General features: G+C 47.4%; 1 protein-coding gene across 2 annotated transcripts; it reads right to left on the bottom strand.

Annotated features, from left to right (window-relative positions):
- Positions 1-308: 308 nt before the first annotated feature.
- On the bottom strand, positions 309-27,781 carry PTBP1 (polypyrimidine tract binding protein 1). 2 transcript variants are annotated; one of them, XM_059870098.1, is made up of 15 exons: positions 27,631-27,765; positions 23,799-23,829; positions 14,176-14,254; positions 13,494-13,666; positions 12,394-12,540; positions 11,305-11,475; positions 10,486-10,596; positions 10,014-10,188; positions 8,699-8,773; positions 7,310-7,455; positions 4,772-4,805; positions 4,163-4,255; positions 3,641-3,857; positions 3,332-3,409; positions 309-3,002 (listed from the first exon to the last, which is right to left on the bottom strand). In XM_059870098.1, exons 1-15 carry the CDS (start codon positions 27,636-27,638, stop codon positions 2,870-2,872), a joined length of 1,671 nt encoding a protein of 556 aa, XP_059726081.1. In that variant the 5' UTR covers positions 27,639-27,765; the 3' UTR covers positions 309-2,869. The 2 variants fall into 2 exon arrangements, with proteins under 2 accessions (XP_059726081.1, XP_059726082.1); XM_059870099.1 differs by lacking the exon at positions 23,799-23,829 and having other exon boundaries at positions 27,631-27,781.
- Positions 27,782-27,955: the final 174 nt, after the last annotated feature.

Below are 27,955 nucleotides of genomic sequence, written 5' to 3'. Positions count from 1 at the left end.
GGGCCTGACAGCCTCAGGCCTTGGGGCTCCAGCCTGGCACGGAGGGGTCAGACCCCATCCCATGGCTCCAGGGAGACAGGGACAAGCACTGCCAGCCCAGAGTGTGTGAAAAGTCAAAGTTAAAATAAAATGAGGCAGCTGGAATTACATGAGAAGGAAAAATCAGAAGCAAAACAGGCACAATAAAGAGGAGGAAGATCAGGAGTGAAGGATACAGAAGAATTTATTGAAAGCACAAGTACAGACTGGGCACCAACTGCTTCTACAATCTCAACAGGAAATAATGGAGCTACAGAAAGGTACAAAGGTTGTTATAAAATAGTTTTAATTTCATTTCATTTTGCATTACAAACATTCTTTGAAAGAGGCAATGGAATTCTGATGGTGTGTACACTTCCCCTCCCCACCCACCTTCCACAATACTGAACCTGGAATTGCTGTTATCAAAATATACAATATATCTGGTCACCATAAAAAACTGGGTTTTGCTGCCCCTCATGTCTTACAACAGGTATAAAAAAATTATAAATATGTACACCCTTAGTTACTCACATTCTTTACATGCAAACACAGGATCCGAAGGGAGCGCCCGCTGTGCTGGGGGCCTGGTTACCCCAAATCCATCTGTGATTTCCATGGGACACCCAGAGTGTCCCGGCCGGGGCCCGGCCCCGGGAGCCTCCCCAGAGCTGGGGAGGGTGATGGGGGGCACTGACCAGTCACCCCAGTGCTGCTGGGCTGGGCCCCTGTGGGAGTTGTTTCACTAGGGAGGGGACGAGCCAACAGCCACAAGAGCCCTGGCTGTGCCCTCCTGCAGGATTGCTCCTTGGGGAGCTTTGCAGGGGCAGATCCCTGGCTCCAGCACAGATTTATTTAGAGGTACCCAGGAGCAGCTGGGGTGATGCTGTCAGCAGGGGTCTTGCCCTCCTCGGGGGTAGCCAGCACACCACAGCACCAGGTGGACCCTCACTTGGACCTCACATGCTTCTCCAGCATAATTCATATCCTTGAGAGTCCAGGGAGGAACTACAGAAAGTTAAGACTTTTCCAAACACTCAGTGCTAGGCAAGTCAAGAGCTCCCACACCAAGCAAGGAAATCAGAACTTGCAACACTAAGACAATTAAAAAACAAACTTTGGTCCACAATTTGCAGAAAAACCCTGAAAAAAAGTACAAGATTCTTGTTATTTTGCATCCGAACAGGTTGCAGGTTAGAGGGAAATGTAAGGCAACATCGGATCACACGGAATAGAAGGCAGAATGGCCCGGGAAAGAGTTGTAAGCCAGAAAAAAAAAAAATTGTTGTATCATTGGGAAAAACTGATCTGCTGCATTCTACTTTTAATAAATTCCCTTCCTAGAACAACATCTGGGCTTATAAGTTCAAAAGGTAAAAAAAAATCTTTAGCCTGGGTCCTTTTCCTTCTATTTCTGAGCTGTTTGTGCTCATTCTCTCACACCCTCGGCTCTGCTCATCCTCAGCCACGACCTCAGCCTGGAAACTACTCCTGCCCTACAGCTTTAATTACAAAACAAAGAAAATAAAGTACAGTATACACGGGTAATACCACAAAGGAGTAAATTTAGATTACGTTTATACCATCTTATCATTCTATAAAAGGTACTTAAAACTATTTCTTTTGCATATAAAGAGATTAGAATATTTGGTCAACTGGAAATATTGCTAGGCACAGAGGACAGCAACGGCATCAAAGTATAATACAAGGATTCAAACAAAAGCTCAAATGCTGAAGACATGCTCTAAGAACGACGGCGGAGCTACAGCAGCCTCATTAATCTCCAATTAGGGGCACAAAGGTACCTCTTACAGGCACCTTTCTAATTGTGGGGTATCCAAGGATTCTCCAAATCCTAGCCAAGCTTTTAGGTATATACACACACAATTTTGACAAACTGATTCATCTTCACAAGTGTCCCACAGTGGCTCTTCTGTCCCTCTGTGAGGGCAGAGCCTGCGGGCTTGCTCCTGACACTGGAATGTGATTTGGCCTTGGGAACGCTCCCCCACCCAGACCTTAGCTCAGCCAAAGGCTCTCAGGTAACTCCCACCTGAGTTTGCAGGTGGCAATGACCCACGAGCAGACTGGGAAGTGGCACAGGGCACACGTGGAGATCGAGACACACACAGGGGGCAGCGGGGATCGACTGCCCTGAGTCACAGCCCAAAATTTCCTTGATCCACTTGGCCAGCTCCCCCTGCTGATCGTCAGCCAGAGCTGCTCCCCCCCTCAGCTCTGCCCATCCCCTCCCTGCAGCTCGGATGTTTTCCTCAAAGAAGTAGAAGGTTTAAGGCACAGGACAGCAGGTGCACAGGTAAGGTGGGATCAACGCAACCGAGTGTTGTGCTGGGTGGGTTGGGAGCTCCTGGTCACCACAATCCCAACTCCAAGGCTACAGTGAATTCACACAGTGGTTTTAGGTCTTTCAAGGCATGGATGGGCAAGGAAATTAAAAAAGGCATCAATGTGAAACCTGATAAAACTTGTTGGGATCTGCTTTTTGGGGGAGGAGGAGCAGGAGGGGAGGGGAATTTCCCAGAGCAGGTTCCATAGTGTAAACTTGAACTTGTGATTTTTATTGGAACAGTCAAGATTGTTACCCATCACCGCAAGGTTAGCAAGAGGAATTAATTTTCTTTTTTTTTTTTTAAAAACCGGTAAACTGATTTCTCTTTAAAAAAATAAAATCTCTGGTCTTTTAAGGTCACTTCAGCTGCATTTTTAAAGTGGCTTTTTTTTTTTTTCTGGAATGATGGAAGTTGAAACCCTGGTGTCCAGCCTTTTAAGGTCAAGGCTGAACCCCAGAGGTTTTAAGTCAAGTCCATTTTTACTCAGGCCTTCCCAAGCTCTAAATGGTGGACTTGGAGAAGGACACACGCAGGTGATGGTTCTCCCCCAGGTCATGATTGTGGAGGTCAATGAGGGACTGAATGGCTTCTTCCACAGAGCCCATCTGGATCAGAGCCATTTTACGGTCCTTCCTGACAAGACACAAGTTTCAGGCATGTTTAGATCCATTGCAGGAGCTTCCCCAACTTGATCCAAGTTCTCCCATCCAGCACAGAATGAACCCCCCCCCAGGGACCTGCAGCACACTCACTCTTTAGAGGAGTGTCTCTGTGGCAAGCACATGCAGCCCTACTGCTCATTCAGTGCTCAACCCAAGGTTACTCAGCAATTCTTTATTCCAGTCAAACACTGTTCCTAAGGTTTCTGCTCACCTTTTCAGCCCTTGACTGGAATAAAGTACTTCCACCCTTCCCATACAAAAAGCCCAGAGTAAGGGGAGGACTTAATACAAAACACTTACTGGAAGAATTTGAATCCTTTGACCATCCCACCATTGCTTGAAAATAACAACTTAAGATCTTCTTCAGTTACTGAAGGTCTGAAACAAAAAATTTTCCCTGTCAAACAGACATTGACAGACCAAGGTAATCTCAAAAAACTAATTTTCATGAGAATTTTCCAAATTCCCTACCAGCTGCCTCTTGGCAAGGCAAGACAATGGAACAGGGAGCTGGGTGAGCTCTCCTGACAGCAACAGAGCTGCCCTCACACTGAGGCTGCAAACACTCCAACACTCAGCCACACAGGAACTCTCCCTGCGGATACTTACGGAATATTGGACAGATGAAGAGTGGCAGAAGGAGGAAAGATGTTTTGGAAATTTTTGGAGCCTGGTTTCTTGAAGCGATGGAGAGGAGAAGTGCCATAGTCCTTGGTCAGGCCGTGGTCCTCCTGGTTCTCCCGGGGCAGCTGCACTGTCTGGTGCTTGGACAGCGTGATACGGATCGGCTTCCCGTGGAGCTTCTGCCCATTCAAGTGGCTCATGGCTGCAAGGGGAGGACACACCTGACTGCAGGGTACTTCAGTTTTGTCCAGACATGAATTCCAGGCCAGAATTTCACCTCCCTCGCAGACACCACACCCTGCAGGGTCCCTCTGCTTCACTGTGTTCTTTGCCTCCTTCCCTCCGGCACCCACGAGCCACCCCAGCCCCAGAACTGCCCCACAGCCACACCCCACAAGGCCTGGATACATTTGGGTCTTCTGTTGGAAGAGAAGAAAGTGCCAAAAAGAAAGTTTTAACTACCCATTTTGTCCCTAACTGCCCAGAGTCTGACCCTGCCAAGCTTACCAAGCTGGGCCTGATTCCCATCGGCCATCTGAACCAGGGCATTATCTTTCTTATTAAATAAAATCTTCACCCTCTGCACATCACCATAGACTCCTTCAAAGAGGGAGGAAACAAGAACAGTCTTAGGTAGGGAAACAAAAAGCCTAATTCAGCTTAACATCAGCTAATCAATCCAACAGCAAAAACATCCATTCCCAACCAGAACTGATCTCATTCCAACCATGGCTACATATTCTGCTCTAATTAAGGGAATTCTTATATAGCAGAATAATAATGGAACAATACATTAAAGAAAAGACATTGGGTTTCAGCAAAAAGCCAAAATCTTACTGCCAGAAGACTGGACAATTTCGCATGCTCTCACAATTTAAAACTCTTATCAAAGACATGCAAAGCAATAACCCATGCAGAACTGAACCAAAACCAAAGGCAAACTAAATTAAACAGCAAACTAAGTAAACAATGTAAAACCAAAATTATGCATTAAAAAAAAGAAAAAAAAAAAAAGAAAAAAAAAGGCAAACTGCAAACTGTACATTTCTGAAGTATCAAAAAGTAATCTCAAATAAATGAAAAACAAGGTAATAAAAAGTGTGAATAATAACATACCGAAAAGAATAAAGAGGCATTGGGGTGTAACTCTCTTTAGAGAACAGCAGAGCAAGGCAGCGGAGGGACAGGGAAGAGGTAAGGAATCGAAGGGGAGAGCGAGGTTGCACAAATCGTCCACAACGAGGAAGGGCAGAGTCCCCGCAGGAAATGGCGAAATTGGTTGATGGATGATGAAGTTTTCAAGATGGTTAATATTGAAGGGCAGGTTGGTTTCCGAAGAGCAGGGTTTGTTTTATTTTTTTTTTTTTGGAAGGGGAATGTTTTTATTTTTTTTTTTTTTTGTTTCAAGCAACAACAGGAAGCAGAAGTACCGTGCAGTCAGTTGGCAAAGAAATTCCGGATCGGGGGAAGAAAAAAAATTCAGGGATGGGGAGAAAAGAAAAAAGTAGCAAAAAACACAGGTCAGTAAATACATAAGGAATATGTAGTGTTCCATCAGTCAGATTTATAGAATTCTACATACAATAACTTGCTTACAGAAACAGTTAATAGGTTTTACCTAGTGGAACACAATGATAAAGAAAAGGCATTTTTACTTCAGATATACAAAGGAGTAAGAGACAGTATCCCCCCAGAGTGACTTTCACAGGCTGCAATAACCAATTCAATTGCAATGGCATTCCCTAAAATTCAACTAGAAAGATTTTCTCTGTTTACAATTATTGACTTCATGGACCAAGTCACAAACAGCTTCATTTGCTGCAGGAACCAATCCATGCCATAATACTTGGCTGGAAAGAAACAAGGAACGTCCACCTTGGATACCAACCACTGCTTTAAACAAACAGATCACGTGGATGAGCAGCTGTACTGCCACAAATCCCACTCCAAGGTCTGCTGGAAGCACTCAGATAAGGAGCTGGCGCCTTGTTTGCAGAGGACTGTTCCCTTCCTGCTCTGTGGCCTGACCTCACCGTGCAGAAACCCAAAGTACTGGGTCACCAGTACTGAGATGTGTGGACTGCTCCCACTTTTGTGGAAGAAAAAATGGAGCCATTTCAGCTCCCATGATTCCCACTCAGGAAAACCCCATGGCAGAGCAGTCACTCCAGGCAATACTGTCTCTTTACTAACTGGTTGTGGCACAGGTAAGTTTCTACAACACTGATTATACAGGCAGTGGAAAAAGTTTCATGTCTGTTAGTTCACAGCTTCAGTCCAAGTCCCAAAGTCTCTCTAGCCCAAAGACAAGCTGGATGGAGAGTGAAGAGCTCCTCAAAAAAAACCACAGGGCATGAAGTAACTGCTTGCTCCTGCCTAAACAGAGCTGTGAGAAATCTGAGAGGTGCAGCACAGCCCCTTGTCCTGCCACTACCATCCAGGCACCCAACAGCTTCCTGGGAACAAACACTTGGAAGCATCACACTGGTCAGGAATAATGATGCCTGCAATTATCAGGGCTTATGGTAGAACAAACCAGAGATGAGAGTCCCTGGAATGGCAGAGCAGTTTCCAGGCAGCACGAGCAGCAAATCCCAAAACTGTTCCACAGCCCCTGCTGTTATTTCATGCCCTGGAGAGAACAGCAATGACAGGTAAGAGCAGTCTGAAACATGATCCAATTGGTTCATCTCATTAGGAGTTAAACATTTTGATCATTCATCACATCCAGGCTTCCTCTTTGATCCAAAGAGGTTTTGTGGTGACTCTGCCATCACTGGTAAGTTTTACAGCTTTGCAAAGTGCTATTAACGTGTGTGCACAGTCCCACCAGTTACAGCTCCTCAGCAGAGCCTCATCACTCTGCTGAACACCAGAGGTTCTACACTTTCAATCCAACCAGATCCAGGGGCTGACTGAAGGAAAATTCAAGCCCCCCTTATCCAATTCCCTTATAGTGCTGTCTTTCATTAAACAAGGTTTTTGTTCAAATATTACTTGCATTATTTTTAGAGAAATCCAAATATTTCAACTCACTCAGTTAAGTAGAATTGAAAATGTAAACTGTGAGCTGTTAAGGGGTTTAGCTAAGGAAAAACTTCCAGGAATCCTGGAAGGGGGAAATGTGCAAGCACATGGCAGAGGAAACACTGCACAGGTACAAGGTCAAGCTAGCAGGGATCCAGACACTACACAGAAAGAGCAAAGGTCAGCATGAAGCCTCTCTGTAGTTCTGAATTAATGTATTAAAAACTACAACATGCCAAGGAAAAGGAATGGACATGGCTACTCTGTGACCCAAATGACACTATTCCATGGGAATGGTGGGGAGACTCCACACAGAAGAGGGAGGAAGGGACAGGCATTGTAGTCTCTGGGGCACAAGAGCAGGCAGGCAGCATCCTTGGCTTTGAACCAAGGAAGAGCAATTTCAATCTGAGATGGACTTTCCCATTTCCCTTCAGCAACTAGAGTACTGCTCTGCCCTGCACCTGGGGCTGTCAGAGCACGGCAGCGGCTGCTCTAGCGGCGCCGCCTCCTTTGGATACAGCAGGATTTCACTTTCAATGAATTTCAGCCCAATCCGTGTTCAGAAAGTGAAAGCAGAGATAAGAGGAAGGAGGAAAAAAAAAGTAAAGTTAGGACTGCACTAACCTCTGGGATCAGATTGCTAACCAGCAGCACGGAGTGCCCTGTCCCAGACAGGCCGGGAATGGCAATCCGCCCTGCTGCAGCCGCCGCAGCTGCTGCTGGAATAGCCAGAGGAGCAAGTGCTCCAGGAACACTTGGAACTGTCAGGCCTGGAAATTAAAGAATATTAACCAGTAAAGAATTAACAGCATGTACTCTAGTGTATTTGCTGCACCAGAAGGGAGAACAGCACACCCTCTGAACCATGCAAGTCATCATTCCCAAAAGTGCCCTTGTAATCCAAAGGGCAACAGGAGCCTCCGCTTCTGGTGCTGCAGGAAATGTTCTGGTTTCTAAGAGGATTTGCTCTTGCAGTGCCTGGTGCTGAGCAGGTGCCTCAGCACTCTGGAGCGTGTTTCACAAGCAGCGGATGAGCACAAAGCCTCAGCTCTGCTGTGCAGGGCAGGTGTCACACACAGGGCATGGGGAGGGTCTGTCCAACCAGGGCATGCACAATGTGTTCTCATCACACATGCAACCACCAGGTACCCTGTGCCACCATCACCCAGCTCTCCTGACTGGGAACCACTGCAGCTGGATTGACAGGCATTCCTAGACAGCTCCCAGTAGCAGCTGGCACCTCCCATACCAGCCCTTCAAGGGCAAGAGCTTTAGAGCTCAAGAAACAACAGCTAGTAGTCAATTCCATGGATTAATCCCCAAAGCAGCCCTCCTTGTTTCCTCAGCAGGGCTGGATGTTACCAAAACAGCAACGCCTCAACAGCCCACTCTGCTTGTTTGTCATAAGCAAGGAAATTCCATCGTGTTCCCAGAGAGCCAACATGGCTTGGAACGCTGAAAACCCCAGCAAGGCTTGTTTAGGCTGGCACTCCTGCAAGCATGTTCAGCACCTCCACTTTTCAGACTCTTGGCTACTTCTGGAAGCAGCAATGATCTGTTACCTACAGCATGAGCTGTGAACTTCAAAGTTCACCTTAAATGTCAACTTTCTCAAAATATTTAGGGAAAAAATTGACACACTCCTTGCTTCTGACCATATTTACAGCTGTCAAGTCCTAACCTCTGTAATGACAAGAGGAGATTCAAAGCACAAGAACTTTTATCTCCTCACCACTTCTCCATTTTATTTCAAAGTTTGCCTTTACTGTTTCTCCCATCCTGCTTTATGCATTTTCTTCCCTTCACCAGGACATTGCCCAGAGGTGCTGCAGCTGCACACAGCACTCCTAGCTGAGGTGGTGTACTGGATCACCATTCCTTCCATGTCTAAATGCCAGCATTTAGAATTTACATGGCTAACACAAACAAAAACATCACTACTTTGATTTAAAACATGAAGATGCTTCAGCTACAGAAAACCTACATAAAATTTCAACTTACGAAATACAGTACCTGTAGCCTGAGGAATGGCAAAAGTAGGAGGAAAGCCAGCTCCAGCATATGGAGGAGAGATTATTCCTGGGGCACCTGGGAAAGACAGACACATTGTAAAAAGATGTCCAATGGCAGGAAAACTCTAAACTTCACAGAACAATGTAATATTCTGAGTTGGAAGAGACCAACGAGGATTAGCAAGTCCAGCTCCTGGCCCTACACAGGACAGACCCAACAATCCCACCAGATGGCTCAGACTGTTGTCCAAATGCTCCTGCAACTCAGTCAAGCTTGGTGTTGTGACCACTGCCCTAGGAAGCCTGTTCAGTGCTCAGCCACCTCTGGGTGAAGAACTTTTTCCTTATATGTAACCTAAACTTCCTTAAACTTAGCCAAAATGTCTTGATCTGTCCTTCAACAGAAGCGTTTAGGTGAAAACTAAAGCCTAAAACAGAACCAGCAAGTCAAAAATGCCTCTCACACATAACAATGGACTTCCAGAGATCACCAAAACAATTCCTGGGCAAACACCAGGGGGCACCAGAGGAACCAACCACGGGATTTGGCACTAATCTGATCTTCAGTGATCCCCAAATGTTCTGCCTCAGTTACACTCTATTTGAAGTTTTTGACCAAATACACCAGGATGATATCCCTTCCCCTTCTCCTGACACACTGTCCCAAATGACTGTGCTTGAGATTGCCTAAAAAATCACCAACAAGGGTATAAGCAAAAGTTGGATCTAATTAAACTACAAAGCACAACTGGCAAGATTTGTTGACAAGATTCACTCTGCTTACAAAGGACAACTAAGGCACAGCAAGGGAAAGCAAGCAACAACAAAATCAAACAAAATCCAGGCAATCAAAAGAGAAAGGAATGGAAGTCTACCTAGGTATGTGTGTGTGTAAAAACAGTGTAAACAATGATGAAAAGGAACACTGCCTAAAGCTCAACACTTCAACTTAACAGTACTTTAACTTGACTTATACCTAAATTTAGAGGTTAACTGTAACAATCTATAAGAGAAGTAACACTTCACAGCATTTAGCCTAAATTAGAACTATAACTTGACCTAACTTTCAGATTTGCTATAGCAAATATGCAAAGGGTGTGCATACAGACAGTCAGTGCAAGATAAGGCACCTTTGGAAAAATGTCCCTCAGAAAGAGCTGAGCCCAGGTGGTGTTTGCAAGGACAAGGCCTAACAAGCACCTCTCAAGAGCACAGTGAGAATGAAAAGAAGCCAGGGGCTGTGGGTGGGGTTCACCATGACACACACACACACACATCAGCTGGCTTTGTCCTGCTCCCACTTGTTGAACACTCACCAAAAGCAGCTGCCATGGTCTGGTCCAGAGTGGGCTGGTTGTCCCCAGAGGGCAGGTCTGGGCGGGTGTAGTCTCTGCTCTTGTCGTTGTTGTACTTTACATTGAGACTCGTGAGCTTGGAGAAGTCGATGCGCAGCGTGCAGCAGGCGTTGTAGATGTTCTGTCCATCCAGAGACTGAGAGAAAACAAAACCAGTCCTCACCCAAAGGCATTCAGACCAAGCTCACAGCAATTGCTCTCTGGAGAGAGAGGGTGTTAGGCTGTCCCACAGCTCCACGTGAGAACAGGTATCTCATGTGGAGACAGCTCTGCTTCATTCAGCCCCTCTGGCAGCCTCCAGGTCACATATGGAAGCAATTCCCTCCCACTCACACTTTGTCCTTAGGCTAATGTTGGTGTCAGCCCACCCTAAAGCCCACCCTGAGCTTGGATTAAACAAGGCAAACTCAAGTGAGAATAATCCAGCACTCACCAGTTTGGCATGCTGAGCACTCATGGGGTCAGCATATTGCAGCAGGGCCTGAAACTGGTGGTTCTTTGTGAATGTGATGATTTTCAAGACGGTACCAAACTTGGAAAAGATCTGCAAGATAATATTTGTGGATCTTGTTATCACACTTCCAGTAAGATGATTTCATACTGATCTCTCATTACAAGCAGAAACAAATGTCTTTTCAGCCTGTCAGCTTTCAACTGTAGCCCTGAAGGGTTTAAACCACACTGTGGGCACTGCTTGACTGGCATCATGGCATCGGCCTAGAACACACCAGAGTGGCTGAACTGCTCCCTAAGTACAGTTTGTTTATTCTGGGTTATTAAACAGGAATATTCACAAACACCTTCAGGAACTCGACCTCTTCCAGGAATTTCAGGAATTCTTAAATGCAGTCAAGCTTGCAGTTTAAACATGAAGATAACATTAAGCAATCACAGACAGAGGCAACTTTCCAAAATGGCCACTGCCTACATAGCTCCTGGACACTGTATTTGTTTCCCTGGACCTAGCAGAAGGATGAGGAGCTAAAACCTAAAGATAACCTGAAGAACTGTAACTGATGCAATAAAGTGAACTAGGACTCAAATCTCTGGAAATTATTATCATGCAAGAGTGGGGGACTAAAACTAGCAGCATCTCCTGCAGGTGTATGGCCTCCAGAAAAGCTCAACAGCTCTGTTCAGAACTTGCACTGTACAAACACAAACCACAGACTTTGCAACTATACCAACAACCCAGGTGCTGCTGCCCCTTCCTCCAGAACAATCTTCAAGCAGTTGTGGTGACATGTTTTACCTGGTGCAGAACATCTAGAGTGACAGGGTAGAAGAGATTCTCCACAATGATCCTCAGGACAGGGCTCTGGCCAGCCATTGCCATCCCTGCATCGACAGCCGCAGCCGTGGCGGCCAGCGCCACAGCCCCAGCCTGCACCTGGGTCACGGCTTGCAGAGCTGCTTGGGCACGCTGCAGGACAAAAAAAAACTGTTAGACCCACACTTCTGCTTCCAAAAAACACACAGTCAGCTCCCCTTGAGCTCCCTCTCTGCAAACAGCCTGCTGGAGTCAGCAGTGAGCAGAACAGCCATGTGCTGCTCCAAGGGCTGGGGCACGTTTGAGACAGAGCCAATAAAGACCACCCCAACCAGTAAGGGCAAGGCAAAAACACCAACTAAATCAACCATGCAGAACCTATGCTATGGCAAAACCTTGCTCTGCGTAACTTGATGCAGTGATATTATCCCATTTTTTAGAAAAAGGGAAAACCAGGGCTTTTCTGAATCCATCTCCAGAATCCTAGACAAGGGGACGAGACTGAAAGATTGATGCACATTTGCCACAGGGATCCAGAAATGAGAAGTGCCTGGGGTTCTGCAGAGCCCCCTAACACACAGAACACTCGTGCTCCAGCTGTGAGAGGCACCCAACAGCAGCATTCCATCTGCACAGCACTGGGCACTCTGATGCTGTTTGGAATCAGCTCAAAAAGGGAGAGCAAAGGGGATGTACTGTAAGAGCAACAACACCTGAACTTCTTTCCAGTGTTTCTGTCCTAAGAAGTTGCCAAAAGTGGCTGGGCTGAAACTAGGAACTTTTTCCCTTTGCAGAGCACATTGTGCAGAGACCCTTGAGGGCTCAGAGCCTTGAGACCTGCTGGGTTCAGGTGCTGCCACCTCAAAGCTGCACCTATTAGCACCAGGCTGTGCTCTACCCCAGCTGAGTTCTGCCCCATCCTGGCTGCACTTGATTGAAATTTTTTAAACACTAGAAACAAACATCCTAAAGCACCAGATGCTACTGAAGTCCTTGGATCTCAAGCCAGCAGCAGAGATCTGGCTGTGTGTCCCCCCCTCCCCGGGATGATAATGCAGAGAACAAACTGACTGCTTGGTTTGGAGAGTTGTCTGTCTTCAGCTCCTTGTGGTTGGAGAACTGGATGTAGATGGGCTGGCTCCGGAGCACCGGAGTGACTGTGGTGTAGTAGTTCACCATGGTGTTGGCTGTCTCCTCTGTGTTCATCTCTATGAAAGCCTGGGAAGTGAAACCCAACAGGGACATGTCACACCAGGACAGCACCAGGTCACCCCGACCCTCCGGTGGAGCTGTAACAGGGTTGGGTTTTCACAATGGCATTTACACACAATGTGGTTTTGCACACAAAACTGTTTAAATTCCAATTATGAGCAGAGCAAATAAGGACCTTCTCTCTCCAGACTGATTTAATGCCAAGCTTCAGTCTCACCCTAAGATCTGCATGCTGTGTGTACTTAGATGTAAATGTCTGCAAGAACACAAAAATAGAGCAACAATCCAGACTCTTCACTTCTCTCCAGGGCAGGAAGCCCCCACACTGCTCCACACCCTTAGGGGCTTCTCCCCTTCAGAAGAGAAACCTAAGGGATTGTAGCAAGTCACTGCAGCAAGCACTTGCATATAATCACACCATGCAATATATCAGAGACACCTTTTCATAATTAAGATTAAAGACAATATTTTAAGCAATTATTAAAGTTGGCTTGCTTTTTTACTCCTTAATTTGCAAGACAATTTTAGTTACCAAATTAGTGCACACCGTCCCCATTACCCAAGAGTATTTCAGCCATACCCAGCTCATTTACTAGATCTGTAAAGGTGTCCTCAATATGCCACGTTACACAGTGGTAACTCAGCTGTCAAGCAAGCCTGAATGAAAAAGGCCAACTCATGGCACTGCTGTTCAAATAATCTCTGGCCTGCAATTTCCAAACCAGGCCTAACGCTAATTATAAGTGACAACCTGTAATTATGGACTGAGCTCCTTCTGCAGCCTGAAAGTGGTATTTTCTACAGCTCATGGGATAATCACAGAAAAGTAAAATAAGAGTATGCAGAAGTTATTGACTCGTAACACACGGCAGCTGTTCAAACAACTTGGAGCCGGTTTCCTGATGACAAACTTATCAAGCCTTTGACACAATCCATGCTTCCAGTTAAGGAGACAATACCTGGTTTTTTCCTTTCAGCATCAGAAGATTGGTGACCTTGCCAAAGGGTAAGCCCAAAGAAATGACCTCTGCCTCCGTGACGTCACTGGGGAGCTTGCGGACGTGGATTACTCGGGATGGGATCCCGGCACTTCTGTTATCACCTTTGAACTTTTTGCTGTCGTTTCCATTAGCTGTAAGAAGCAAGAGTTACTGCTGATGAGAAGAGTAGGGAAAAAGAAGCATGTACTTCCCACTGCTGACCCACAGGCTCTGCTCCCCAGCCAGTTACTGCACTATTACAGAGAAATTCCATAGTCTAAGTTAACTTGAGTCTGAAGACACATGGTTTTACCCTTTTTTTCCCCAAAACTGCACGATGGGAATGACACAGCCAAATGCCACTGCAATGGAATCAATTCTTCAGTGGCCATTTCCTAGTTTGTGTAAAGCTCACACCTACCCATCATATTTTTAGTGCAAGTCTGAGCCACTAACCCCAGACTGGTGTTTTATTCCTTTCCACCTGGTGTAGTGTTGTTGGCAGACATTTATTATTATTATTATTATTATTCAGCACCATCCCACAAAAGGCCTAGTAAGTACTAAAAATGAAGAGACTTTAAAATTATGACTAAGAAGGAAAATCCAGGCCTCCTTGCAGTACTTATAAATTGCTGGGCTTGTTTCCATGCAATATTACCTGCAGAAGGAGAGTTGCTGCTCATGATAAAGGGTCCGTTAGTAGTAACACAAGGAGAGAAAAGCTCCTCAGCTGCCCGCTGGAAGAGAACAGATGACAGGTAAATGGACAGCATTTTACTCAATTCTATCCAGGCACTCCTAAAGCAGAACAACTGAGAAAGCTGGAGGGGAGTTGAACACAAGTGTAAGTGAAAACATACTGACAGTGGGCAGTGAAGCTCACCTCCATGAATTAAATATCAGTCAGATCCAGTTTGGTAATGGAGCAGCACTATCCAATATCTCTTTTCAGCTCAGCATTAGGGATCTCAGGGCTGGAGTGTTGCTGAGTTGTGTGAAGTGCTGTGCACCGGGCACCTTCTCCTGTCATACGTGGCAAAACAGGTTTCTGACTACTCCCATCCCACAGAATTTTTACTCTGAAGCTGCCAAAACTATTTGGGAATGACTTGGCAGTTATGAATCAAAGCTGTGCATTTTGTGCCTCATTCCTGGAAGGGTTTGTGCCCAGGCTAGACAGGGCTTGGAGCACCCTGACCGGGTAGAAGGCATTTTCTGATACAGCAGTCTCTGTAAAGTCACCTAAATCACTTCAACTGACCAGGACTGGTCCAACCCAAGTAGGAGATACAAAAAAACATTACTAAGACAAAAGCAAACATGCCTATGAATGACTTCTTAGCACAATCTATACTTGCATACACATCTTACAATCAGCATGGCTTAATTTCAAGTAAATTACACGGAAGACTTCAAATCCCATTGTAAACTGTGAGCAAACACGATACCACAGATCTAACACACAAAAGCACTTTCTCATCATTTTTCACACTACTCTTAAACAGGCATCACACCAAACAGCTTTCAGCAAGAGAAAAAAGCTCAGAACTCATCCCTGCCTTGGCAGCTCCCACCCACCTCAATGGAAACGTACCCTGCTCCACACCATGGCACCAGAAACCCTTATCTTCCACACGCCCTGTATCTGGTGGCACCTGCAGAAACAGGAGCCGTGCAACAACAAAAGCTCTGTGCACTCCCCCAGCAGACAGGCTGGGAAAGTAGGTCACTGAGAGCCCCAGAACACCCAGCTACAGACACACGGTTTGGGTTTTTTTCTTTCCCCCTCAAATCTTGAATTTCTCGTTTGACTACTCACTGCCAGCTCTTCAAAGAGGCTTCAAGGACTTTGATGTCCCGAAGATGAGAATTAGGCCAGGTTCCAAGCCACTGTTCATGAGCTGCTGCTGGTCACCTGCAAGTGCTGACCAGCTCCCACCAAGGCTCTGGCCTGGGCCTCCTCCTCCTCCTCACATGGCGCAGTCATTAGCAATGGGCCTTTTAACAGCTGTTCTAATTAGCACTTCGATTCCTGAGTGCAGCAAGAGGCAAGCTGGGCTGGGAGGCTATTAGACTGTGATCCCATCCTTTGATGATTCAAATTAAGGCATAATTCCAAGGCTAGAAAAAATCCTCTGGTTTGCTGTTAGAACACTCTTGTGCCTGCACTGCTACTGCCACTCCAGGTATGGCTTCCTGTGCCACGGCCTGGGATACACCTGGCAGCTACTGACAAGAGCCACTCACCAAAAGACAGCCCTACCCATATAATCAGGTGTTTCTGGCTTCATGGAAGCCTTGCATCAGGCCTTAACGGGACTTGAATGTTTTAAAACATCTTAAATATTAACTTGCAAAATTCTGCACATCCAGAACTCTTCCAGTACAAATTGGTGTGTCTGTGCAAACATAGTGGGCAGCTCCTGCAATCCATCAAGGAAACGCTGGGAGAATGAGCCACATATTTGGCTCTCATGGAGGCAACACTAGGAAACTATAAAGTGGAAAAACAAGCATTTATACCATTATGGAAAGAATTTAGCTTTCCTAATGGCTTGTTTAAAATATACATTTTGCTGTGTATTTGAGAACTTCCTCACAGGCAGGAATGGCAAGGATGTCTCTGCAGCCAGGCTAACACGTTCATGTCTCTTTAAGGAGAACAATTTCCAATCCACTCCCCTCTTATCTTGGAGACAGCCTGTGCTGCCCACTGCGACCAGAGCCGGGAGGCAGAGGGGGGATGATTGTTCAACATCAAAAGCAGCAGCAGTCAATTTGTAAGCTTCCCAGCTGGAAGTACATACAAACAAGGAGGGAAGACTGCCATGGTTGGAAAAAGGCAGTTATTCCAAAGTCTTTTCTCTACACAGGGAAGTTTACACACAGTCCATGTAGTACTGTGCAGTCACACTGAAGTTATTCCCCACATCTCCCAGTGCAGGAGTGGCTGCTGAAGTGTGAGAGGAGCAGACCCAGTGCCCCAAGGAGCCTCAGTGGTCACACCCTGTGCTGCCATGCCCTCCCCAGCACAAAGAGGCTGCATGAACCATGACTTTTCATCAACGGGTGTTCTTCCTCTGTTCCTGTTGCAGCTGATATTGGATAACCACAGGAAATAGTTGCTTTTTTGGAACAACCAAATTCGAGGCAAACTGAAACCCAGTTGTCCATGACCATGCCCACAGTAATGAGCACTCAAAAGCCTCCCTGCCCTTATACTGCAGGGATCACCAGTCTCTTTCCAGATTATTTTTGTGTCTTTTCTTTCAGTACATGTTAGAAACACTAAAGAGTTTCTTTAAAACCATGATATAAATTCAAATGTTTCATACCAAGTACTCAATTCAGTAGAGGCAGAGGAATCAAAGCAAGCCTGGTTGGTTGAACAGGTTTAGAAGAGCTTCTCACCAACAATGCACCCACTGGGTATTTTGAATTATACTGGGAAAGACAGGAGAGAAGTTACTGATTCTGAAGTTTCATATAATTTAATTTAGGTTTAAAACAGAAGAAATCCAGCCAAGGGCTGTGAGGGTTCTTGGTGCTCACCTATATCTACCCACAGCACTGCTTCTCTCCCTGCTGCACTCTCTCTGAGTCGTTCAGGGAGGCCCAGTTGCACTTCAAGACACAATTCTCCAACCCCCAGCTCCCATCTCTGCTCACAGAGGCATTAATTACACTGACATTTCTGCTTGGCCATTCTTTCACAGCTGGTATTTTTATGACGAGATTAACAGAAGCCACAGTGCACTCACAGCACATCAAATTCCTCATCTGAACTAACAAATCCCCCCTTCCTGTTGACTGAAAACCACCACCACTTCTGGAGTTAAACAGCCAGATCCTACCTAGAGCAGGGCAGGGCTGTTTCCACCACCCAAATCCCCAGTCAGCAGCACACTGGCACCAAGGAAACCCTGCTGGGAGGGGTTTCCATGCCAGCAGCCTCCTCTGGCCTGATGCTCCTGGCTACAGAAGGCCCCTTGCCCAAGCTGCACTAATTTAATCACACACCGTGCTCCAGGCAGCCCTGCTGCCAACAATCCCTTCATTCTCTTTTCAGACTCAGGGAGAGGCAGGCTGCTGCAAGGTACAGCTCAACATTTCATATCTCCCCCAGTTGTATTTTTGACCACACCCCAAACTCTAAGCCTTGCCTTGCTTTAGTAAAAGTAAAGTATAAGAATTTTTAGTCTGTCCAGGCTCTTACTTAAAAAGCAACAGCTCACTCACATACACTACATATTGTCTCACTGCCAGTAGGATTTTACCTGGCTTACAATACACTTTGGAATTAAGCCAGAGATTGTCTCAGCTTTTATCAGCACACCTAGAAGTGCTACAGAAATTCCCAGCTGCCCTATATAATCCTTTATCTACTTAAGATCCAGCACTTATTTTAAATGGATTACAGTAAGTCAACTGCATTCTGTCTGTGCAAGAGGCTAGAAACAAACAAAAACTAAGCCACCATAAAAATAATTATTCCAAATCAAACACATGGTATTTATCAACTTTCAGGCAGAAAGCAAAATTAAAGCAAAGGCAAAAGGGCTATGTGGGAAGGAAGGGGACAGTGACCAAAAAGGCCAGAAGCCACAGGCTGGTCAAGCTCAAGATCTACAAAAAGCTGTTTCTCTCCATGCTTTAATGAGGAAACCCTACAGAACAGCAGGACTGTCTCTGGATGTGGAACACCTTACACTGCTCTGACAGACTTTGGACAGCAGTACTTTGAGAGGGAAAAGGTGGATTTTGGAGACAAGCAGGCCATCAGCTAACAAGCACTTACAGGGAACAGCAGCACCTGGAAACCCCCTCTGAAAAGAAATCTGTCCTGTAAGAAGCCTGAGCACATGGGCATCACTGTTCTTCACTTTCTCTAAATTTGGAAAAATATGGTAGAGCCAATAAAAGACCACTGTAATATTTTTTAAGAAATGAGTCAGACCACTGAGCTCACAAAACCCCTCTGCTCTGATCAAAGAGGCAAGAAAATGCCTCTGAGCACAGGAGGAGCGAGTGGCTCATCAGGGGCTGTCCGAGGTCACTCCCAGAGGGACGAAGGAATGCTCTGATCCTTCAGTTCACAGCTCAAATCTCTGTGAAGAAACTATTAAGAGAAATCCAGTCTGATGACATCATCATCATCATACTCATGTTACATTCCAACATTTTTTGCTGAGAGATTCGAGATTCAAGAATGGAACTAAATTTAAACTACTAGGAAGGATGCCAGTTTTCCTTGCCTTCCACCAAAGACTCATGTCCAGCACAGCTCACTTATGTTTCCCCTCTATTCCCCTCTCCTGCCTCCAGCACTCTTTAATCATTTAAAGTAGTGTGAAAAACATTCCAATTTGGGTCACAAACAAACCATGAGTCAACTTTTTTTGTGAAACACTTCTGAAGAACATATGCACACCTGCATCCCCAACACCTCCAGGAAGCTGGGAAGTTAAGGCCAACACAAAACAACTTTAAGATTCCACAGTGTGATGCTGCTCCCACTTCGGTGTCACTCACACACTGGACACACAATTTATCATTTGATCAGAACCAACGCAGTTGAGATCAATTTAGTTCACTAAATTGCTCATGGCTGATGTACCAATTTAAACACAAGAACATATATACCATTAATCAAATTAAGTCCACCCCAGCAGTCAGTATATTCCATGGCCAGTGGATCTGTGGCAGAGGCATCAGCCTATCTGGCAGGCACAGGGGACACTTATTTTCAACCCACACTCTGCTCAGCCAAACACCAGTCACCTGCCACTTCAGGCTTTTAAAATTGTTACAGGCTCCCTCTTGCCTGGACAAGATTGAGGCTGATATCCCCACAAAGCAGGCAATGGCAGGCTCCCTACTGGGATCCCCGATGGCACACACACACTCCCAGCCCCTTTGAAGCTGGGGGAGATGGTCAGAGCATGGCAGTTTCCTCACATAGGACTCCTGCAAGTGCCAGCACTGTTTCTAAAGGCTGCAGACAGGCCCTGGAGTTCCTAAAAGCCATCAGACCCTCTAGTGCTGCACCAGCTCACCCCATAAGCTTTAGCAATGAGCTCTATTAGGGCTCGAGCACACACCAGCCTCACAGCAAAGCCGGATCCTCAGCCCCTCCTAACTTTCCTTCTCAGTCTTTGCTACTATGGAGACACCCTGTGAAACAAACCTGCCCTTTGAGCAAATAAAAGGTGTGGCCAGTTTAAATAGCCCAAAATTCCTCAACTCCAAGTGCTGCAGCAATGCAGTCATGCTGGCTCGGTAGGGCAGCACACGCCCAGGCTTTACGATCCACCGCTCCCAAGCTGAAATTTAACTACTCAACCTTGAGTTTTCAAGTCAGTGCCACGGAGCAGAGAGGCCTTGGCAAAGCTCAACAGAAATCCTATCAGGGAGAAATAGTGCTGGATGAGTCACTTCAGGAACACAGAACTCTTGGAAGGACATTTCTGCCCCATCTGTCATGGGGCCAGTGGAACACCTGGGTTTAGCAGGAACTCTCCAGGCAGCACAACTGCACCTGAACTGTGGCTGTGCAGAGGCAGCACCACAAATGGGAGGGCTCAAACACTGGCCCAGCTGGGCACAGCATTCAGTGTGTTCTCACAGGAAGCTTGCAAGAGTTGCACCAGAGCCATGGGGAATGTGTAAATAATACTTCCTCTTCTTGCTGGTGTGAGAGGACAACAAATGCAGCACCAGCATACCTGCATTTTCCAGTCTGACAGTACCTGAAACAGATGTCAGAGACCAGAGTCCATCCCTACAACTTAAAAATGTGCAGCTGAGTGAGTTCACATGTACTAAATATTCTCTTTTTATTTTTTTTTTAATCATGAGAGACTGAAGTCAAAGCAGGCCTGGGGTTTAACTCCAGAATTTTCTAAAAACATTTTATGAACAGATACATGACTTAAAGACCCAGGTGCACAAAGCAGCATGCAGCACTCCCAGGTGAGTGGAGCTGTTTGGCACACCCAGGTGACCTGATGCCACCCAGCAGCCACTGCCATCCGTGTCCCCTGCCACCAACATGTGGTTCCCATGTGTGCTCAGGCCTGATGGGGAGGCCACAAGAGCCAGCTTGTTGCAGCCTCTAACTAAAACCATAGGAGGGGACTGGAATTTCCTCACAACATTCTTGGCCCACTGCCTGAAGCCATAATTACTGTTCCCATGGCAAAGATCCTGGCTTCACCACAAATCACTTCTATGCAGTCAGCCTGTATCACACTCCAGCAAAGCCTGTTTTAAAAATTAACTTCTCAAACGCCACACAACTGCACTTTTGGTTTCTGGAAGGGAAATCTTTCAAGCAGAGCTTGACTTATCCAAGAAACTATGGGATTATTCAGCACCTAAACTATTCTGAGACTTTTCCAATCACCAAAATGCAATTTCACTTAAAGAACAGTGACGTGTCACAGTTCATCCTCTCTCTAGTCGTGCTCAGAGTGTGAAGGAACAGTGATATGCAGGGAAATTAAACAAAGGGCAAAGAGACCCAACAGAGTGAGACCTTGATCACACTACTTGCAGGAGGCAACTGCAGGATCAAAGAGCACCTCGGAGCTCAAACTCCATGCCTCCATCTTAGGGCCATACTTACTTCCTTTTCAGACAGCAGTGAAATTATGGGAAGTAAGTCTTAGATCATGTGTTTCTGATCTGCAGGACATTCCAGAAGGCTGTGCATCAGGAATCCCCACACCAGAATGGCAATGAGCTTCCTGAACAAATTCACACACTTTAAACTGAGGAGCCTGGAATGGCTACTACAATTACACCTGATTAAAAACAAGACCATTGGGCAGTACAGTACTCAGAAGACTAAGCCACTGGAACACCTGGGGGCTTCCTAAGTTAAATAAACTAAATTTAATTAAGACCTCAGAAAAAATTAGTAAAAGGGTGTAAATACTCTTGATATGTAAATTAAGGATGTGAGAAAATAAAATATGCCAGCAGTCTGCCTTTTAAAGCAATAATGTCGAGCAAACAGAAAAAAAATTACTTTCATGAAGTTTTTAACTTCCAAGTTAAGCCTGGCACTCACAGCAAGACACCAAGAAGCCACTGGGAGTTTGCTGTGATACGCTGCCCAGCAGTGGTTTGAGTCACAGGCACTTTTCCTACTTGTCTGAGCCAGCTTTGGGACATTCCAGTCACAGTATCAGATCATGGACAAGGTCACTGAGCATGGCAAGAGCTGACAGATTTTGGGGACTGTCATCTTCCAACACCCAAACAAATTCCTACCTTCTGGGAACACATGTATTAGGAATAAGTAAATTTACACCTCAGATTAAAAACCATTTTCCAGCTCAGATCTCCATGGGTGATCTGGCAGTTCAGCCAGGAAGCTCTCATGAGCACAGGTGACAGAATGGACACCTAAGTCTGTGCTGGATCCCAGAGCAGGGGAAGCTGTCTGACATGGCTGACCCAGGCAGAGGATGGGAGCACAGGAGAAGCTTCACTTTGCTCTCAGAAATGCACAGACTCCAATTTACCAACAGAATCCCATGACACCCAAGCACTAAGGGAATCCTATTACAAGAGCTACAGCTGAATATTCAATGACTTAAACACAATCAGATAATGTGGCTACAGCAAAAATCAGTTGAAAGCTTACCTTTACCAAGATGATTCAGCTTTCCTGCTTGCTTCTGTCACTCTTTAAATTTAGATTCAACTTTCTTTAAACCTGCCTCATCTGACAAGAAACCTCATGTTCCATGGACAATTTAGTCTCACCCCTCCCTACCTGCTGTCCAACCAGCACAGCCATGGGTACAATGCTGTCCCATGCCAGAGGTGAAGGCACTCAGAGGGCAATGCTCCCAGACCTCATCTGAATGGCACCAGGGTCTGGAACCCCCCCAGATGAGAGCAGTGAGGCAGGCAATCCTACACTCCAAAATTACAAGCCTCACTGAGATCTACAACTACAGTTTTAGAAACTTCCTGGTTAAGTTTAGTTATGTAAAACCACTTTTAAAAGTTACAAATTACACATTGTTAGAAACCAGGGGACCTTAACCGACATTAACCAGTTTCCCAGCAGAGGTATCAAACTGCTCTAGGGATGCCTTGGTCCACCTTTCCTAATGGCTATGGACTATTAACCAGGCTTAAGCCTCTCCTTACTGTCCAGGCTCAAGCCTCTCCTCCTCGCATCCAATGGCAAACTGAGCTCCTTGCACCAGTCAGCATTTTTACCCAAACCAGACACTATTATTAATTCAAATTTGAGATTCCTGCAGGAGGAAAAGTAGGAGCAACCTTTCCCCCACAGCTGTTAGAGCCCCTTCAGACCCCTAAAGCACTGCCAGGCTGTCTGTGCTTAACACAGCTCACTCTGTACTTCCAACACAAAGCTCTGCTGGCCAACAGCACTTTCTGTGTGATGCTCCTACCCCATTCTGTAGGGCTGCTGGTGCTCCCAGTGCACCAGCTCTGCTCCACATCAGTCCCATCCCAAGGCATCACTTCCCTGGCCCTTTCAAGTGGCCACTCTCTGGCAGCTCTTGGTCACTGCCTCCCCACGTGCCACTCAGCTGCATTGCCAATACCCAACACACACACAGGGCTGAGTTCACTGCAGTCCTGACCCCAGAGTTACAACATTGGCCAAACCAAACCCTAACCCTTCAGCCCACTCTGGCCTTGCACATTCCCAGCTCGGTGTTTCACAGCACCAGTGCTGATCCCGTGAAGGTGACGCCTGTTGCCACCCACGGCTGATAAGGAGCCTCCTGTCAGCACTCTGAGTTTAGGGCTAAGGCTGCCCTTTCCAAACCTGAGACTGGAAGGGCAAAGGTCATATTTACTGTGCCCACAAGAGATAAAAATCAGCTGCTAAACCCTCCCTTTTGTGGCAGAAGGATTTTTGACATATAACTGAGTAGGAATTCACACAAACAAAGGAAATGGAGTTCTCCAAAGGAAAAGGACCAGTTTCTTCATGGAGAAGCATTGTCTAGCACACAAGTAACAAGAATGGCTTGACATTTTGGCAGGGTTCTTCAGGCTGTTTCTAAGTGCAATAAAGTTGATCATCCATGCCTAAATGACAAGAGCTAAATGCTGAGCCATAGCATAAGTTTTAAATGCACATGAAACTGAATTACCTTCTGGTTAAAACCAATTTATGTGGTACCAGAAATAACCCTTTACAGCTGAAGATCTACATTTGGTGAGGCTAAAACTAGGTCAGATGCTGAGCAGTGTAAAAAGAGAGAAAAAGTGAGAAGTGCCTACCTTTGTACCAACTGTTATATCTTGGACAATGCTGTAGAAAAAAGAAAGAAAAGGATTAAAAAAGTTAGATAGGTTTGCCACAAAAATCCAGCATAGTTTACAGTAGTAAGAAAAAAAGCAAGTCAAAGTGCACAGTTGTCTTTGCAGGTGAGCCAAGGACAGTTTATACAAGGAAATAATATTAGATGGTGATGGTGGAGACCCAAGACCCAGCAGTGCCAGAAAACTGCAGCTCTCCCACTCCCTATGGCAGCACCTGCTCCTCCTGCAAGGGCACGGGGTGGGGGTGAACCCCCCCGAGCCCAGCAATGTGACCTCAACTCTGACCACACCGAGAGGAAAAGCATCACGAGTCAGCTCTGTCACCAACATCCCCTTCTGAGGTTCCTGTCCCCAACACCCACAGAGCTGCAGGCAGGCTCTAGCACAGCTAGAGAGACCAACACCAGAGCTCTGGTGGTCCCAGGGACAGAGCCCAGCTGTGTCCCAGCACAGAAGCAGCCAGGGCTCACAGCAGCCCTCATGCCACGCCAGCACTGCCAGAGCAGGGCCAGACCAACAGAGTGCCCAGAGGTCGAGGCAATCCCAGCCTGGGGTACACCCTACACAGGATTCCTCTAACAATTCTACCAAAAAAAACAGTTATTAAACTCCACCTTAGACACTTAAGACTCCTAAAATGAAGACTTTCTGATTAACTAAGATGAAAAAAGAGCACCACACCAGATCCTGTCAGCACTGAACACTTTATACCACACCACACACCTCCCCCTACAGCAATGTGCACCAATGCAGTCAGAATGGCTTGTCTACAGCCTGGCATGCTGGACCTGGGTGATCTTCCAGAGCCTTAGAGCACCTCCATGTTACTGTTTCATGGGAGTGCTCCAGACATTCTAAGAATTTAGTTATACCCTTGCACTGGTGATTCTGGTTTTTTGTAATAAATTCCAACCCCCTGTAAAGCAGCAACACAAAATGCAGAGTAGAAAGGAACCCTTTGGACTGCCACGGACACAGCCCTGGCTGGTTCAACTCCTCTCAAAGAGCTGCCTGTAATTCCAGAGCACAGGATGCAGCAGTGGCCAGCTGACTGACCTGCAGCAGCTCCACAGAGCAGGGTGACACACAGCAGGTAGGGCAATCCTTCTTGAACCAACAATGAGAAGCCTGAAGCACTCAAGAACAGCTCTATAAAGTGATTTAATGTGAGAAAACTCCCATTTACTAGTTTTTGTTGCCTCTCCTCCTACAGCAATTCATAACTTGCACCAAAGTCCTGTTAGGCCGCTCGAGTGTCCCCAGCTTTACAAACGAACCGCAGCCCCAGCAGGAGCCAGCTCAGCCCCTCACACTTCCTCTTCCCTCAACGTGCCATGTCATCATAACCCAGCTCTGCAGCTGGAGCCACGGCCCGGTGCAACGGCTGCTGCGGGAAGCCACGCGATAATTCTGCATTTTCCAGGGGAGTCCTGGGAGGAGGCCGTGGCTGACACCACCGGGCAGATGGGCTGGCTGCACTCGAGGGTCAGCTCTAATGAACTAATGAAACCCATCTGCATGGAGCACTTCAAGGAACCAGCATCCCTAAACACAGCACACATTCCACGGCTAGCACATAAACACTAATCCAGGCATTTCCAGAACCTTAAAAAAAAAAACTACTGCCAACAAAGCACAGTAAGAACAGGGAATGCCCCACATTTCCCAAACTCCCAAACTTACCCCAGAGCAGTTTCTCCCACTTCCTGTTCCTCCTGTGGGCCTCTCACACAGGAAATGTTTTACACAAAGTGCCTTAGCAGGGGATGGCATTTAGAAGTATGCAACAGGAAGAGTCATTTTATTTGCCAAGAACTATCGATTCCTGGGATATTGTTGTAACCCACTTGATAACACATTTCAAAGGAAACAAGCTTCAACAGTATTTCAGAATTTTTATTCAAGAAATATGCAATGTATTTCCAGTTCACACACCCCCTCAGTAAATTATCCCAAGCTTTCTTCTCCTGTCCTGCACATCGGCCTTCAGGTGGGGATTAACACTCTTCCCAGTTTCAGAAGAAGAGGCAATAAAGCCCTTCAGAAAAATTATTTTTCCCATAGAAAAATGGGATAATTCCTATGCAATAAGAGGAAAAAAATAAGCAGCACCAGTAAAACCTCCAGGTCATTTTCCAAAGCAGGATTGCCCATAAGGACTCCTCCCATGTTTAAACAAAGCAACTTATTCAAGGGGGATCATTCAGGCACAGCTCAGGATCATTTTTGGGAGAAGGAGATGGCAGCAGCCTTGAGCCAGGGGCCACTCGCTGCCAACTGGGCAAGAACCTAAAACTATTTTTGAAGCAGCTTTTGAAGTTTCAGCAGGAGACACTTTCACGGGGGCAAATGGATCCTGCACCGGGATCTTCAAAAGATGAGGGGTAACTGAGTCTCATGTGTTACACTACAACTTCTACATTCAAACAGCAACTACTTTAACACGCACAAAACATCCGCCTTCCCTGAAACTACAGCTGATAACAAACCGATTTTTGCCACTAGAATGTGTGATCTCATGTGCTGAGAATCTGTTGGGTTTGGTGTTTTTTGGTGGTTTTTCAACAGGATGAGCAACTGGTTAAAAGCAGCAGAGCGATCCTGGACTGCAGAAATTGTAAGATACAGTACTTTCATGGGTTTTAAGATGAAAACAACTGAGACGCCACCTTCTCAGCGTGTAAAAAAGCCCAGACATGTGACTACGCCCAGACCAGTGTTCTGAGGCAGAAAGCGAGAAAGCACTAATTTGGGCTTCCCGTACTTACGGCTCGGGGAAAACAAACTGCTTACTCGGAGGCCTTAAGAAATATTTTAACTACTGCTCGCTAGAAGAAACAAAAAACCACATCACTAAAAAAAAAAAAAAAACCCACGCCAGACAGGAGAAAAGAAGCACGGAGAGCTCGTTTTCGAGAGAGATCCCCTGATAAAACACCCGCTTTGGAGCGAACTCTGCCGCAGAGAGGCCCCGCCGGGCGGTGGTTAAAGAGGAATCGACGCTGCCCAAGATAAAAGTTGAGCTCTGGAAACTCCCCGAGTCCCAGCGTGCGGAGGGAAGTTTTCTCTCCCGGAGTTGCTCGGGACAACGGGAGCGGGGCCGGGGCCGGGCCCGCGGCTGTACCTGCGGCGCTCAGGTGAGGCGGCGAGGGAGCCCTGCCCTCCCTCCTCCCCCCTACGAAACTTGGGCGAGCGAGAACCGGTCACAAAAGGAACCCAGCGAGAGCCCCCCCGCCCCCGCCCGCGGAAGCGCCAGACAATGGGAGGGAGCGCGGCCGTGAATCACCGCCCGCCGCCCCGCCAGGTGCGCCCGCCCCGCCCGCTCCGCCCCCGCGGGGCCGCGCCCGGGCCCCCCACCCGCCCCCGCGGCGCTCCCGGACCGCCGCCCCCCGCCTGGCCCCGACGGGTCTCTGTGAGCCGGCCTGGCCGGCAGCCCCACAGCTCCCCTCGGCCGGGACCGCCGGAGCCCCTCCGGGCGGGACCCCCGAGCTCTCCGCGGCCGGGACCCGCGGTGCGGTGGGAGAGCACGCGGGGCTGGCTCGCACGAGGCGGCACACCGGGCCCGCCGCCGCTTCCCCCGTCGCCCGTGGGGAGGGGTCCGGGCAAGGGGGGGCGGCCCCCACACGAGACCAACCCCCCCCCCCCCACGTCCGCCCCGGCCGCGCCCGTGGGCCCCCCACAGGTATCGCCCCAGCTCCCGGCGCGGGTCCTCGACCCGGGCGCCCCCGCAGCACGGGAGGGGCCCGACAGCGCCGCTCACGGCCCCGGCGCGGCGCCGGGCGGGACTCACCCGTCCATTGCACACAGAGACGACCCGTCGGGAGCGGAGTGGAGGCGCCGCAATAGCGGGACGAGCGAGACCGCTCCGTGTTATAGACTCACAAAATGGCGGCGCCGCCCGGCCCGCCTCGCCCGCGCCGGCGCTCCATTGGCCGGCGGAGCTGTCATCCTGACGGGGGGGCGGGACCTCCCGCCTCCCGGGGTTGGCGCCCTGGCTCCCCGCGCGAAGCCGATTGGCCGCGCTCGGGGAAAGGGGCGGGGCCACTCGCCGGTGCGCGGCGCCATTCGGTAGGCGGAGGGAGGTGGCGGGGAGGAGCCATCTTCAGAGCGGGAAG

The sequence above is a fragment of the Haemorhous mexicanus genome, chromosome 29, assembly GCF_027477595.1.
Source record: "Haemorhous mexicanus isolate bHaeMex1 chromosome 29, bHaeMex1.pri, whole genome shotgun sequence".
NCBI lineage: Eukaryota > Metazoa > Chordata > Aves > Passeriformes > Fringillidae > Haemorhous > Haemorhous mexicanus.
The sequence above is the reverse complement of the archived record's forward strand: the minus strand, read 5'-3'. Positions and strand labels throughout refer to the sequence as shown.

What these genes read in the sequence shown, in the direction of transcription:
- PTBP1 (XM_059870098.1), bottom strand. An exon ending in ATATAACAGTTGGTACAAAG is followed by an intron (nt 14,255 to 23,798) that starts GTAGGCACTTCT and finishes GTTCTCTTCCAG; the next exon opens with CGGGCAGCTGAGGAGCTTTT. An exon ending in TGCTGAAAGGAAAAAACCAG is followed by an intron (nt 12,541 to 13,493) that starts GTATTGTCTCCT and finishes TTCACTTCCCAG; the next exon opens with GCTTTCATAGAGATGAACAC.